We start from the raw sequence: 14226 nt of genomic DNA on the forward strand, positions 1-14226 counted from the left end.
GCAGAAGGAATTAGTTGATTACTAATTTAATTGGTTGAGAGCAATATTGTAGGCCGTAGGGCCTGTTCCTGGGCTGTACCATGTTGTATGAGATGACAAGAGGCATTGATCGAGTGGACAGTCAGAGACTTTTTCCCAGGGTGGAAATGACTAATATTAGGGGGCATACTTTTAAGGTGATTGGAGGAAAGACTAGGGAGGAATGTCAGAGGTAGTTTTTGTGTGGAATGCCCTGCTGGGGTGGTGGTAGAGGCAGATCAATTAGAAATACTTAAGAGACTCTTAGATAGGCCCATGGATAAAAGGAAAATGGAGGGTTATGTGGGAAGCAAGGGTTAGATTGATCTTGAAATAGGTTAAAAGGTCAGCACAATATTTTGGGCCAAAGGGTGTGTACTGTTCTGTTCTATAATGCTAGAAGTGTGTATTTGATCTCCTGCAGCTAGTGACACTGTTCCAGATGTGGGTCGTGCCCCTCTACTTCACAGCGAAGCTACACTGGTGGAGGTTCCTAGTGATTTGGGTACTCTTCTCGGTTATCACTGCCTTCATTACTTTCCGAGCAACACGGAAGCCACTGGAGAGAACGACACCCAGGTATTGTTTGGGTAACATGCTGTTTCAGTCATGTATCTCTTGTCTGGGACCATCAAATGTCAATGAAACACTAGTTGGCTGCATGTAACTAGAGGTGTTTCACAGGGCTCAAAGTACATACAACCTTGAGATTAATTTTCCTGCAGGCATTTACAGTAGATACAAAGGAACAAGAAAACAGCAAACAAAATAATAATAGTAAATCAGCAATAAATGTTGAGGACATGAGTCCATAGGCAGTGGGAGCAGTTCAGTGAAGGGGTGAGTGGAACTGGTTCAAAAGCCTGATGGTTGAGGGGTAGTAACTGTTCCTGAACCTGGCGGTGTGGGTCCTGAGGCTCCTGTTGGAGGAGCAGGTTGTGTTAAGGAATCAGGGGGTCTGCAGATGAGCTTACTCATATTGGGAGAATAGGCTAAGACATGAAGTGTAGGGAAGTTATGGTCATGTACTTTGGTAGAAGGAATAAAGGTGAAGACTATTTTCTAATTGGGAGAAAATTCAGAAATCAGAGGTGCAAAGGAACCTGGGAGTCCTTGTGCAGGAATCCCTGAAGGTTAATTTGCAGGTTGAGTTGGTATGGAGGGCAAATGCAATGTTTGCACTCATTTCAAAGATTCAAAGTATTTGTATGGAATACAACTCTGAGATTTGTTCTCCTGCAGGCAACCACAAAACAAAGAAACATCATGGAACCTGTTTAAAAAAAACATCAAGCGCCCAATGCGGAAAAAAGAACAAATTGCACAAATGACATAAAGCAATTGAACAACACATGGAATATCAAACCATGAGTCCAATAGTATTCACTTTAGTTCAGTTTAGCATTGCAGGCCGCAAAGCCATTTATCACTAAAGCACCCCAGCCCGTATTGATCACCCCAATCAAACAGCAGAAAAAGACCAGAATTCAGAAACACATGCAACATGGATCTCAAAGTTCCCCAAACTGAGTTCACAGCTTTGCTGATCAATCCTTGCCACGTGGATCCCAATCCTCTTGCAGTTTCCTCTGACAGCAGCAAGCGAGAGGGAGAGGAGGACTGGTCAAACACAGGCAGAAGGTGCCAAACACCTGCCTGTTCTCCGCTCTCGTCCTTGTCGGTTTCAACCTGGTTTGAAGCCTCAATCGGAGACAAGCAAAGGAGTTGATCATGGCTTCGCGCCTTCTCTCCAGGCTTCCAGGCCACCAAGCTGCAAACCTCACCAAAATCACTCAGAGGTAGCAAAGTGCCAGATCCTTCAATCAGCCCAAAAACACACAATCAAAATGTAAATCACATGTTCACTTCAAGGGGACTAAAATAGAAAAGCAAGGATGTACAGACGAAGCTCTTGGAGTATTAAGCTGTTTTGTTCCCTTTATCTGAGAAAGGATGTGCTGGCACTGAAGAAGGTTTAGAGGAGGTTCACGAGAATCACCCCAGCAATGAAATGGCTAACACAAGAGTAACGTTTGATGGTTCTGAGCCAGTACTGACTAGAGTTTAGAATAACGGGGGGAGGGGGGCACCTAATTGAAATCTATCGGACCTAGATAGAATGGACGTGGAGAGGATGTTTCCTATAGAGGGTGAGTCTAGGACCAGTGGGTACAGCCTCAGAATAGAGAGACACCCATTTAGAACAGAGATGAGGAGGAATTTCTTTAGCCCGAGGGTGTTGAATTTGTGGAATTCTTTGCCTCAGACAGCTGTGGAGGCCAAGTCATTTGATATATTTAAAGTAGATGTTGATAGATTCATGATAGTCATGGTGTCAAACGTAACAGGGAGAAGGCAAGAGAATGGGGTTGAGAGCAGTAATAAATCAGTCATTACAGATTGGTGGAGCAGACTCAATGGGCTGAATGGTCTGATTCTGGTTCTATATCTCTTACAGTCAGGCGGCTTTGTGGACTGGAAGTTTAATCTAAGGTCCCAGCAATCATCTTGACATCCTTGTTTTTTTTTAAGAGTGCTTTATAAATTAAAAACACGAGATTCTGCAGACGCTGGAAATCCAAAGCAACACATGCAAAAAGAGTCTTCTGCCCACATCTGCTAGAAAACAGAATCTAGTTTATTTCACAATGAAAATTAGCCTTATTTGTCACATGTGCATCGAAACTTCAGTAAAATGCATTGTATTGTGTCAAATCAAATCAGTGAGGATTACACTGGGTAGCCTGCAATTTTACCATACTTTCAGTGTCAACATAGTGTGTCCACAACTCAGTAACCCTAACTTGTACATCTTTAGAATGTGGGAGAAAACTCATGGTCACAAGGGGAAAACACAAACTTACAGCGGTGGGAATCAGCTGGTTTTTCTTTGATTTTCTTGAGCATATTTTCATTGTTTGTCATTTGTCTTTTTTTTCAGATTGGTTTATAAATGGTTTCTTCTACTTTACAAACTGAGCTACACTACTGGAATTGTGGGATATATTGGCGTCATGCTCACCCTCTTTGGTATAAATTTATTATTTAGGTAAGTGCATTTACCTTAAAACTAATTTCTCTTTTAAATCATTTGGGATTTAACAGCAAGCATGGCTGAGGAATTTGTTCATGTCAAAAGAGAGTATCAGGTCACCAGAGATACTGAATGATCGCTGCTGGTGACCTCAAGGTGAGGTAAGACACGACCAGAATCTGGCTGTTCAGCTCATCGAGTCTGTTCCACTGTCTGATCATGACTGATTTATAATTCCCCTCAGCTCCATTCAAAAGTTCCATGTAGTAACAGAAAAATGTGTGCTATATACATCCCGAAATTCTTGTTCTTCACAAGACATTCACAAAAACAGAAGAGTGCCCCAAAGAATCAGTGACAGTTAAATAATGTCAGAAGTCCAAAGCACCCCCCCCCCCACCACTCCCTCTTCCACGCACAGGCAGCAGTAAAGCAACAACCCTCCCTCACCCCCACCCACTTCACAAAAAAACATCAGCACCCACCAAACATGCAATAGCAAAGCCCCCAGTGAAGACCCTGATCTGCAGTACAACAAAGACTAATCGTTTACCCAACAATTAGTTGTCCCTCCTTAACTCTAAAAAGGTCATCCCTCAATTTCTGGATACCCCCACCATAGGAAACATCCTCCCCACATCCACTCTGTCTAGTCCTTTCAACATTCGGTAGGTTTCAATGAGATTCCCCTCCTCCCACATTCTTCTAAATTCCAGTGAGTACAGGCCCAAAGCTGCCAAATGCTCCTCATGGACTGGGCCATATCCACTGCTTTTAGTAGGTTTTTATGTTCAAGGGCATTGGTGTTTCATACCAGTCAATATACTCCCCACCATGCAGCTATATAAGTTTTCCAAAGTTTTAAATGACTTGCCAAATGTGAGATTTGAACATGTATTAATCAGGATAAAAATTGTGTGCACCTAACGGAGAGTAGCAATTATTTATAAATAGGACATTAAAAGTCTGCTATTTAGAATTGCATGCCTACAGTGAAAGACTAAGTTGTTTATATGGATAATTCCAGGTGCTGTGGTAGCGTAGTAGTTGGGGCGATGCTCCACTAGTGGGAGTTCAGTTCCCATCACTGTCTGTAAGGAATTTGTACATGCTCCCTGTGACTGCATGGGTTTCCTCTGGGTGCTCCAGTTTCCTCCCACATCCCAAAGATGTACGGGTTAGGGTTAGTGAGTTGTGGGTATACTATGTTGGCCCTGGAAATGTGCTGATGCTTGTGGGCTGCCCCAGCACATTCTCTGGTTGTTGGTCATTGACACAAATGATGCATCTCACTGCACGTTTCAGTGTTTAGCTGCACACATGACACAAAGATTATCTAATCCTATGAAGATTAGTCATAGATAATCACAAGATCAGTAGTTTCCTTACAGGAAAACTGATTTAATTATTAAAAAGTCGATAGTTTTTTAAAAAGTAGGATTAATTACAAGTTCAAACAAATCTTTCTTTCAATCTTTTTATTGATTTTCACATATACACAAAAAAAATAACATAGTAATAAGTAAATTATAAATACAATAGACTTGAAATCACATTGATAATAAGATAATAATATCCTACTAAACATCAACAAAAGAAAATACCTTAATCAAATCCACATGATTATATGAAAAAAAAACAAATAACCATTAAAAAAGAAAAAAAAATATTAAAAAATATGTGAGAAAAAAAATATATATTAAAAAAAATAAAACACTAAACTAAACTAACATAGGCAATAATAACAGTTTACAAGTATAAGATAGTGTCAAAGAACTCCGGAACTCCATACCTGAACATGAATAAGCAGAAAGGTCTGGAGAAGGCCAAATTAATTCATATGAAAATGTCGAATAAACGGTCTCCAAGTTTCTTCAAATTTAATTGATGAGTCAAAAATAGTGCTTCTAATTTTTTCCAAACTCAGATAAGAAATAGTTTGAGAAAGCCATTGAAATGTAGTAGGAGGATTTACTTCTTTCCAATTTTGTAGTATAGACCTTCTGGCCATCAAACAAATCTAATTCTAAACGTTTGTGTTCAGTTGATCAATTTTAAAGTTGCTTGTGATAGGAGGATTACAATCTAGTCACAATAAGTCGCATTTAAGCTTAGTCGTGATAAATAACTGTCAGACTAATTAGATTAAAGAGCAATACAAAATGGTACAAGAATGCAACAGGTCAAGCAGCATATATGGAGGAAAATAAACAGGCAATGTTTTGGGTTGAGACCCTTCAGTTGGTCTGAAGGGTAGAGGGGAGATGGCCAGTATGAAAAGGTGGAGGAAAGGGTGGGTGTAGATGAAGGTGGATGATGAGTCAGTGGAGGAGGCAAGAGAGGGAAAGGTACCAGAAACTAGGAGGAGATGGTGGAAGTGACAAAAGGCTCGTTCTGCAGTTGTCTTCCTGTATCTGCATAAGATGCAGGGGAGATTTACATGGATGCAATCTAGATTAGAGAGCATGTCTAATGAGAAATGGTTGAGCGAGCTGGGGCTTTTTGGAGCAAAGGAGATGAGAGGTGTACAAGATGATAAAAGACGTAGCTTGTTTGTATATTTGATGTATGCCAGAGACTTTTCCCTTTGGTGGGGGGCGGATGACTAATACAAGGGTGCATAATTGTAAGTTGATTGGAGGAAAGTTTGGGGGGGTTTCAGAGGTCGGTTTTTTAACACAGAGTGGTGGGTGCAAGGCCTTTTGTCCATTACTTCTCTCCAGTGACTTTGTTCACCCACAACAGGCCCATGATGTTGTACCGATATTTTAACCTACTTCAACCCTTCTCTCCCACATAGCCTTCTGTTTTTTTTAATCATCCATATAGTTATCCAAGAGTTTCTTAAATGTATCTGTCTTTACCACTACACCTGGCAGTGTGCTCCCTGCACCTGCTGCTCTATATTGGACAAAATGAGATACAGCAGGCATCATACTGACCATTTCAGAGCAAAAGGTCTGCCTGACCCAACCTTACACAACATTGTATATGCTAAAGATCAAAGAAAATTTCAGGACAATTCCAGATTTACAATGGTTTCTTTGAATTACACACCACCCTCGTACTTCCCTCTTCTCATTCACACTACAGACACCCAAATACACACAAATAATAAATTTAAATCAGCATTGTCTTGTCTTCCAGTTAACTTGGTTCATGGTTCTTAGGAACCCATTGTTCAGAGTTGCAACACACACAAAATGCTGGTGGAATGCAGCACGCCAGGCAGCATCTATAGGAAGAAGCACTGTCGACGTTTTGAGCCGAGAAGTCAACAGTGCTTCTTCCTGTAGATGCTGCCTGGCCTGCAGCGTTCCACCAGCATTTTGTGTGCGTTGCCTGAATTTCCAGCATCTGCAGATTTCCTCGTGTTCAGAGTTGCAGTTTGGATTTAATCCTCAATTGATATTCGAATCTGAAGACTGGTGACTAAAATCAGTTGCTGAAGTTATTTGCTATGTATGCTAAACCCAAAAAAAATCTCTAACAGCCCAAAGGGCCTATACTGTGCTCTTTGTTCTATTACTTGCAATTAATTGGAGGAGCAAAAATATTCTTGAGGTTAAGAAAGAATATATTAGGTGTTGAGTTGTACAGCACAGAAACAGGCTCTTTGTCCCACCTTGGCCATGCCAACTTTTACACCCAACTACATGAATCCCACTTCCTCGCATTAGAGTCATGTCCTTCTGAATCTTGTCTTGTTAGTTGTCTGTCTAAATGCCTCTTAGCAATTATTATCTGACTCTGCCTCCTTTGGCAGCAAGTTCCAGTCATATCTATTTATATATCCAAAAAAAACCCTCAAATCCTTAAAGGAGGAGAACCAGGGTGAGGTGATGGGTGGCACGGTAGCATAAGGGTTAGATTATTGCTGTTACAGGGCCACCGATCACAAATTGTGATTCATTTCCCCCCAGTGTCTGTAAGGAGTTTGTATGTTCTGATCGTGACTGTAGGGGGAGCGAGGTTTCCTCCCACATTCCAAACTGTGTTGTGGATATGCGTTGGAAGAATGTCAGTCTGCCCAGCACAATTGTCGCTGATCTGATTTCACACAAATGACGCACTTCTCTGTATGTTTCAATGTACATCTGACAAAACTAATCTGTATCTTTAATTTTAATTTTACTTTAAATGTATGCCTCTGTCTTTTGATATCCCTTGTTTTTGATCATTTTTGTGATTTAAAAGCATTAGTTATAATTAGGCAGGAGGATAGGCAGGTGATAGAGAAGGAATGTGCTCAGACCGATGGTTTGAGATGTGTCTATTTTAACGCAAGGAGTATTGTGAACAAAACAGATGAGCTTAGAGTGTGGATCAGTACTTGAAGCTATGATGTGGTGGCCAGTACAGGGACAGGAATGGTTACTTCAAGTGCCAGGTTTTAGATGTTTCAGAAAGGACAGGGAGGGAGGCAAAAGAAGTGGGGGTGTGGCACTGTTGATCAGAGATAGTGTCACAGCTGCAGAAAAGGTGGACGTCATGGAGGGATTGTCTACAGAGTCTCTGTGGGTGGAGGTTAGGAACAGGAAGGGGTCAATAACTGAACTGGGTGTTTTTTATAGACCACCCCATAGTAACAGGGATACCGAGGAGCAGATAGGGAAACAGATCCTGAAAAGGTGTAGTAATAGGTATATGGACAGGAAAGGAGTGGAGGGTTATGGGCTGAGTGCGGGTAGGTGGGACTAGGTGAGATTAAGAGTTCGACACGGACTAGGAGGGCCAAGATGGCCTGTTTCCGTGCTGCGATGGTTATAACAGAGATGTCATGATGGGAGATTTTAATTTCCCAAATATTGATTGGCATCTCCCTAGAGCAAGGGGTTTAGATGGGGTGGAGTTCGTTAGGTGTGTTCAGGAAGGTTTCTTGACACAGTATGTAGATAAGCCTGCACGAGGAGAAACTGTACTTGAGTTATATGGTTATATTTGGTATTCGGAAATGAACCTGGTCAGGTGTCAGATCTCTCAGTGGGAGAGCATTTTGGAGATAGTGATCATAATTCTATCTCCTTTACAATAGCATTGGAGAGAGATAGGAACAGACAAGATAGAAAAGCGTTTAATTGGAGTAAAGGGAATCATGAGGCTATCAGGCAGGAAATTGGAAGCTTAAATTGGGAACAGATATTCTCAGGGAAAAGTACGGAAGAAATGTGGCAAATGTTCAGGGGATACTTGTGTAGAGTTCTGCATAGGTACGTTCCAATGAGACAGGGAAGTTATGGTAGGGTACAGGAACCCTGGTGTACAAAGGCTGTAATAAACCTAGTGAAAAAGAAAAGAAAAGCTTACAAAAGGTTCAGAGAGCTAGTTAATGTTAGACATCTAGAAGATTATAAGGCTAACAGGAAGGAGCTTAAGAAGGAAATTAGAAGAGCCAGAAGGGGCCATGAGAAGGCTTTTGGCGGGCAGAATTAAGGAAAACCCCAAGGCATTCTACAAGTATGTGAAGAGCAAGAGATAAGACCTGAAAGAATAGGACCTTTCAAGTGCGGCAGTGGGAAAGTGTGAATGGAACCAGAGGAAATAGAAGAGATACTTAATGAGTACTTTCCTTCAGTATTCACTAGGGAAAGGATCTTGGAGATTGTAGTGATGACTTACAGCAGACTGAGAAGCTTGAGCATGTAAATATTAAGAAAGAGGATGTGCTGGAGCTTTTGGAAAGCATCAAGTTCGATAAGTCGCCAGGACTGGGTATCTATTAAGGCAGGGACTGGGTATTGATAGTGAATGATCAGCCATGATCTCAGAATGGCGGTGCAGACTCGAGGGGCCGAATGGTCTACTTCTGCACCTATTGTCTATTGACTGGATGAGATGTACCCCAGGCTACTGTGGGAGACAAGGGAGGAGATTGCTGAGCCTCTGGCGATGATCTTTGCATCATCAATGGGGACAGGAGAGTTTCTGGAGGATTGGAGGGTTGCAAATGTTGTTCATTTATTCAAGAAAGGGAGTAGAGTTAGCCCAGGAAATTATAGACCAGTGAGTCTTACCTCAGTGGTTGGTAAGCTGATGAAGAAGATCCTGAGAGGTAGGATTTATGAACATTTGGAGCGGTATAATATGATTAGGAATGGTCAGCATGGTTTTGTCAAGGGCATGTCCTGCCTTACGAGCCTGATTGAATTTTCTGAGGATGTGACTAAACACATTGATGAAGGATGGGCAGTAGATGTAGTGTATATGGATTTCAGCAAGGCATTTAATAAGGTACCCGATGCAAGGCTTATTGAGAAAGTAAGGAGGCATGGGATCCAAGGGGACATTGCTTTGTGGATCCAGAACTGGCTTGGCCACAGAAGGCAAAGAGTGGTTGTAGATGGGTCATATTCTGCATAGAGGTTGGTGACCAGTGGTGTGCCTCAGAGATCTGTTCTGGGACCCTTACTCTTTGTGATTTTTATAAATGAGCTGGATGAGGAAGTGGAGGAATGGGTTAGTAAGTTTGCTGATGACACAAAGGTTGGAGTTGTGGATAGTGTGGAGGGCTGTCAGAGGTGACAGTGGGACATTGATAGGATGCAAAACTGGGCTGAGAAGTGGCAGATGGAGTTCAACCCAGATAAGTGTGAGGTGGTTCATTTTGGTAGGTCAAATATGATGGCAGAATATAGTATTAATGGTAAGACTCTTGGCATTGGGGAAGATCAGAGGGATCTTGGGGTCTGAGTCCATAGGACGCTCAAAGCAGCTGCACAAGTTGACTCCGTGGTTAAGAAGGTGTATGGTGTTTTGGCCTTCATCAATCGTTGAATTGAATTTAGGAGCCGCGAGGTAATGTTGCAGCTGTATAGGATCCTGCTCTGATCCCACTTGGAGTACTGTGCTCAGTTCTGGTCGCCTCAGTTCAGGAAGGATATATATGCCATAGGAAGGGTGCAGAGGAAATTTACAGGGATGTTGCCTGGATTGGGGAGCATGCCTTATGAAAACAGGTTGAGTGAACTTGGCCTTTTCTCCTTGGAGTGACGGAGGATGAGAGGGGATCTGATAGAGGTGAATAAGATGATGAGAGGCATTGATCGTGTTGATAGTCAGAGGCTTTTTCCCTGGGCTGAAATGGTTGCCACAAGAGGACGCAGGTTTAAAGTGCTGGGAAGTAGGAACAGAGGACATGTCAGGGGTAAGTTTTTTATGCAGAGAGTGGTGATTACATGGAATCGTCTGCCGGCAACGGTGGTGGAGTTAGATACGATAGGGTCTTTAAGGAGACTTTTGGATAGGTACATGGAGGAAAAATAGAGGGGTATGGATAAGCCTAGTAATTTCTAAGGTAGGGACATATTCGGCACAACTTTGTGGGTTGAAGGGCCTGTACTGTGCTGTAGGTTTTTCTGTGTTTTAATTAGGTGGGTTACTGTAGGTTGTCCTGTGTACAGTTAGTGATAGAATCAGTGAGAATGTGCAGCGTGTGAAATTGATTTAGTATAAAAGTCTTGATTGCTAGTGTGAACATTGGGTTAAAGGACCTGTTTCCATGCCTTGTGACTGACTATGATTAGATTTGTAATAATTAGTCACACCAAAGATAAATCATCTGTGCTTAATTGAAGTTAGCCTTAATTATGGAAGGAAGGTCTAATTATTATTAAGTGCAAGATGAGGGGATTGAATACAATTGTGATATTTAAAGATCATGGTTGAGAGCAAGATTTTCAATTAAGATGAATTGTTTAATCGTGAAATTTAAAATTCAGTCAAGTAAGTGAATTGTGAGATTTTTGAAAGCAGAACTGTCAAATTAAGGTAAGGAATTGATGAGTTGAGATGTGATGACAGATATTTAAAGAGATGCCGCAGACAGGCAGAATGGATTCATCCAGTGAGGTAAAGATAGTTCCAAATGGAGGACCCATCGCCTCTGGTTCACGTTTTTTAAAAAAAAATCAGTGGTATCAAACTTTTTTTTAAAAAAAAAGGCATATTGCAAGATTCAAGGTAGATCACTGTTTCCTCTCAGCTGCTCGGGTGCATGGCCGCAGAGTAACTGAAATGCTCCCATGTACATAGTCTTTGTTGCTGCGCAGTTGGAATTAGATGCAGCAAGAAGATTTTCTTTGCAACACACACAAAATGCTGGATAAAATCTGCAGGCCAGGCAGCATCTATGGAAAAACAGCATAGTTGCCGTTTCAGGCCGAAGTCCTTTAGCAGGACTGGAGGGAAAAAAAGGATGAGGGTAGATTTAAAAGGTGGGAAGAGGGGAGAAAGAAACACAAGGTGATAGGTGAACCGGGAGGGGGAGGGATGAAGTAAAGAACTGGGAAGCTGATAGGTGAAAGAGATACAGGGCTGGAGAAGGGCGTCTGATAGGAGAGAACAGAAGGCCATGGAAGAAAGAAAAGGGGGGAGGAGCACCAGAGGGAGGCGAAGGGCAGACGGGATATGGTGAGGAAAAAAGGGATGGAGAAATGGGGGGGAGGGGGGAGGCATTACAAAAGGTTTAAAAATCGATCTTCCTCTAACCTTTGGAAGGACAAACCAAGGTAGAACATACAAAGTAAATGGTAGGACACTGAGGAGTGCAGTAGAACAGAGGGATCTGGGAATACAGATCCCTAAAAGTGGCATCACAGGTAGATAGGGTCATAAAGGGAGCTTTTGGTGTATTGGCCTTTATAAATCAAAGTTATCGAGTATAAGAGTTGGAATGTTATGGTGAAGTTGTATAAGACATTGGTGAGGCCGAATTTGGAGTATTGTGTGCAGTTTTTGTCACCTATTTACAGGAAGGATATTAATAAGGTTGAAAGATTGCAGAGAAGGTTTACAAGGATGTTGCCGGGACTTGAGAAACTGAGTTACAGAGAAAGGTTGAATAGGTTAGGACCTTATTCCCTGGAGCATAGAAGAATGAGGGGAGATTTGATAGAGGTGTATAAAATTATGATAGGTATAGATAGAGTGAATGCAAGCAGGCTTTTTCCACTGAGGCTAGGGGAGAAAAAAACCAGGGGACATGGGTTAAGGGTAAAGGGGGAAAGGTTTAAAGGGAACATTGGGGGGGGACTTCTTCACACAGAGAGAGGTGGGAGTGTGGAATAAGCTGCCAGATGAAGTGGTAAATGCGGGCTCACTTTTAAGAAAAACTTCGGACAGGTACCTGGATGAGATGGGTATGGAGGGATATGGTCCAAGTGCAGGTCAGTGGGACTAGGCACAGCCAAGGGCCGAAGGGCCTGTTTCTGTGCTGTAATGTTCTATGGTTCTAATCTGATGGCATGCTACCCAGATGGAATATAAGTTGCTGATCCTCCAACCCCCACTTTTCCTTCCCGCACCCATGCGGAGTTTGTCAACTTCATCAACTTTGTCTCCAGCTTTCACCGTGCCCTCAAATTTATCTGGTCCATTTCCAACACCTCTCTCCCCTTTCTCAATCTCACTGCCTCTGTCTCTGGAGACAGCTTATTTGCTGATGTCTATTATAAACCCATGCACTCTCACAGCTGCCTGCACTGTACCTGTTCCCATCCTGTTACTTGTAAAACCTGGCATCCTCTTCTCTCAATTCCTCCATCTTCACTGCATCTGCTCTCAGGATGAGGCTTTTCATTCTAGAAGGAAGATGTCCTCCTTTTTCAAAGAAAGAGGCTTCCCTTCCTCCACCATTGACACTGTCCTCAACTGCATCTCTTCCATTTCACGGACAACTGCTCTTACTCCAGCTTCCCGCCCTGTACCAGATATAGGGTGATTCTTGTCCTCAATTACTATCCCTCCAGCATCCACCTCCAGCACATAATTCTCCAGAACTTCCACCATCTCCAACAGAATCCCACATCTTTCCCTCGTCCCCACTTTCTGCTGTCCACAGGGATCACTCCCTATGCAACTACCTTGTCCATTCATCTTTTCCCACTGATCTCCCTCCTGGCACTTACCCTTGCAAGCAGTACAAGTGCTACGCCTGTCCCTACACCTCCTCCCTCACTACCATTCAAGGCTCCAAACATTCCTTCCAGGTGAGGTGACACTTCACCTGTGAGTCTCTTGGGATCATATACTGTGTCCCGTGCTCCTGATTTGTATCGGTGAGATCCGACATAGATTGGGAGACCGCTTCACTGAGCACGAATGCTCTGTTCACCCGAAGAAGCAGGATCTCTCAGTGGCTACCCATTTTAATTCGACTTACCATTCCCATTCCAATATGTCAATCCATGGCCTCCTCTACTGTCATGATGAGGCCATGCTCAGGTTGGAGCAACAGCACCTTATATTCCGTCTGGGTGTCCTCCAACCTGATGACATGAAGAACATCAATTTCTCTAACTTCTGGTAATGCCCCCCCACCCCCTCTCCTTTACCATTCCCCATCCCCTTTTCTCTCTCACCTTATCGCCTTCCTCTGGTGCTTCTTCCCCCTTTTCTCTCTTCCATGGCCTGGCCTCTCCTATCAGACTCCCCCCTCCCCTGTTCTCCAGCCCTGTATCTCTTTCACCAATCAACTTCCCAGCTCCTTATTTCACCCCCCCCCCACCTTTTAAATCTACTCCTTATTTTTTTTCCTCCAGTTCTGCTGAAGGGTCTCAGCCCAAAACGTCAACTGTACTTTTTTCCATAGATGCTGCCTGGACTGTTGAGTTCCTCCAGCATCTTGCTTGGATTCCCAGCAGATTTTCTCTTGTTTGTGAAAAGATTTTCTTTGATGGACTGAATTTCATTATACCCTTTAATAAATAGATGAAATTAAAAGTATGTGAATTTTCGATTTTTATTCTTAATATTCATAGTACGTGTATTACAAAATAATCTTTTAAAATGCCGTGCAGTTTTCAGACTGGGTAAAAATTTCCTGTTCTGAGCATTGGTTGGTGTGTGTAGCTGAGGGAACTTTGATACAGATCAAATTATTATATAGTGCATTGAAGTATAATAAGGTAAAATAATAAGACAATGTAGAATGAAAGAGTGCAGAGAAAATTTGCAAGGATCTTGCTGGGACTTGAGGACATGAGTTATAGGGAAAGTTTGAAGAGGTTAGGACTTTATTCCCTGGAACGTAGGAGAGTGAGATGAGATTTGATAGGGTTGTACAAAATTATGAAGGGTATAGATAAGGTAAAAAGATAAAATGCAATCTTTTTCCACTGAGGTCGTGTGAGTCTACAACTAGAGGTCATGGGTTAAGAATGAAAGGTGAAATGTTT

General features: G+C 42.4%; 1 protein-coding gene across 4 annotated transcripts in view; it reads left to right on the forward strand.

The window, feature by feature from the left end:
* Positions 1-14226, forward strand: part of LOC132390999 (E3 ubiquitin ligase RNF121) — a 103408-nt gene that overhangs the window by 36058 nt on the left and 53124 nt on the right. For all 4 annotated transcript variants that reach the window (XM_059963591.1, XM_059963592.1, XM_059963594.1 and 1 more), the window contains 2 exons: positions 443-597; positions 2960-3067. In XM_059963591.1, the coding sequence (XP_059819574.1) occupies positions 443-597; positions 2960-3067 (263 nt within the window). The remainder of the gene's footprint in view (positions 1-442; positions 598-2959; positions 3068-14226) is intronic.

The sequence above is a fragment of the Hypanus sabinus genome, chromosome 3 (genome assembly GCF_030144855.1).
Source record: "Hypanus sabinus isolate sHypSab1 chromosome 3, sHypSab1.hap1, whole genome shotgun sequence".
In the NCBI taxonomy this organism is placed as follows: domain Eukaryota; kingdom Metazoa; phylum Chordata; class Chondrichthyes; order Myliobatiformes; family Dasyatidae; genus Hypanus; species Hypanus sabinus.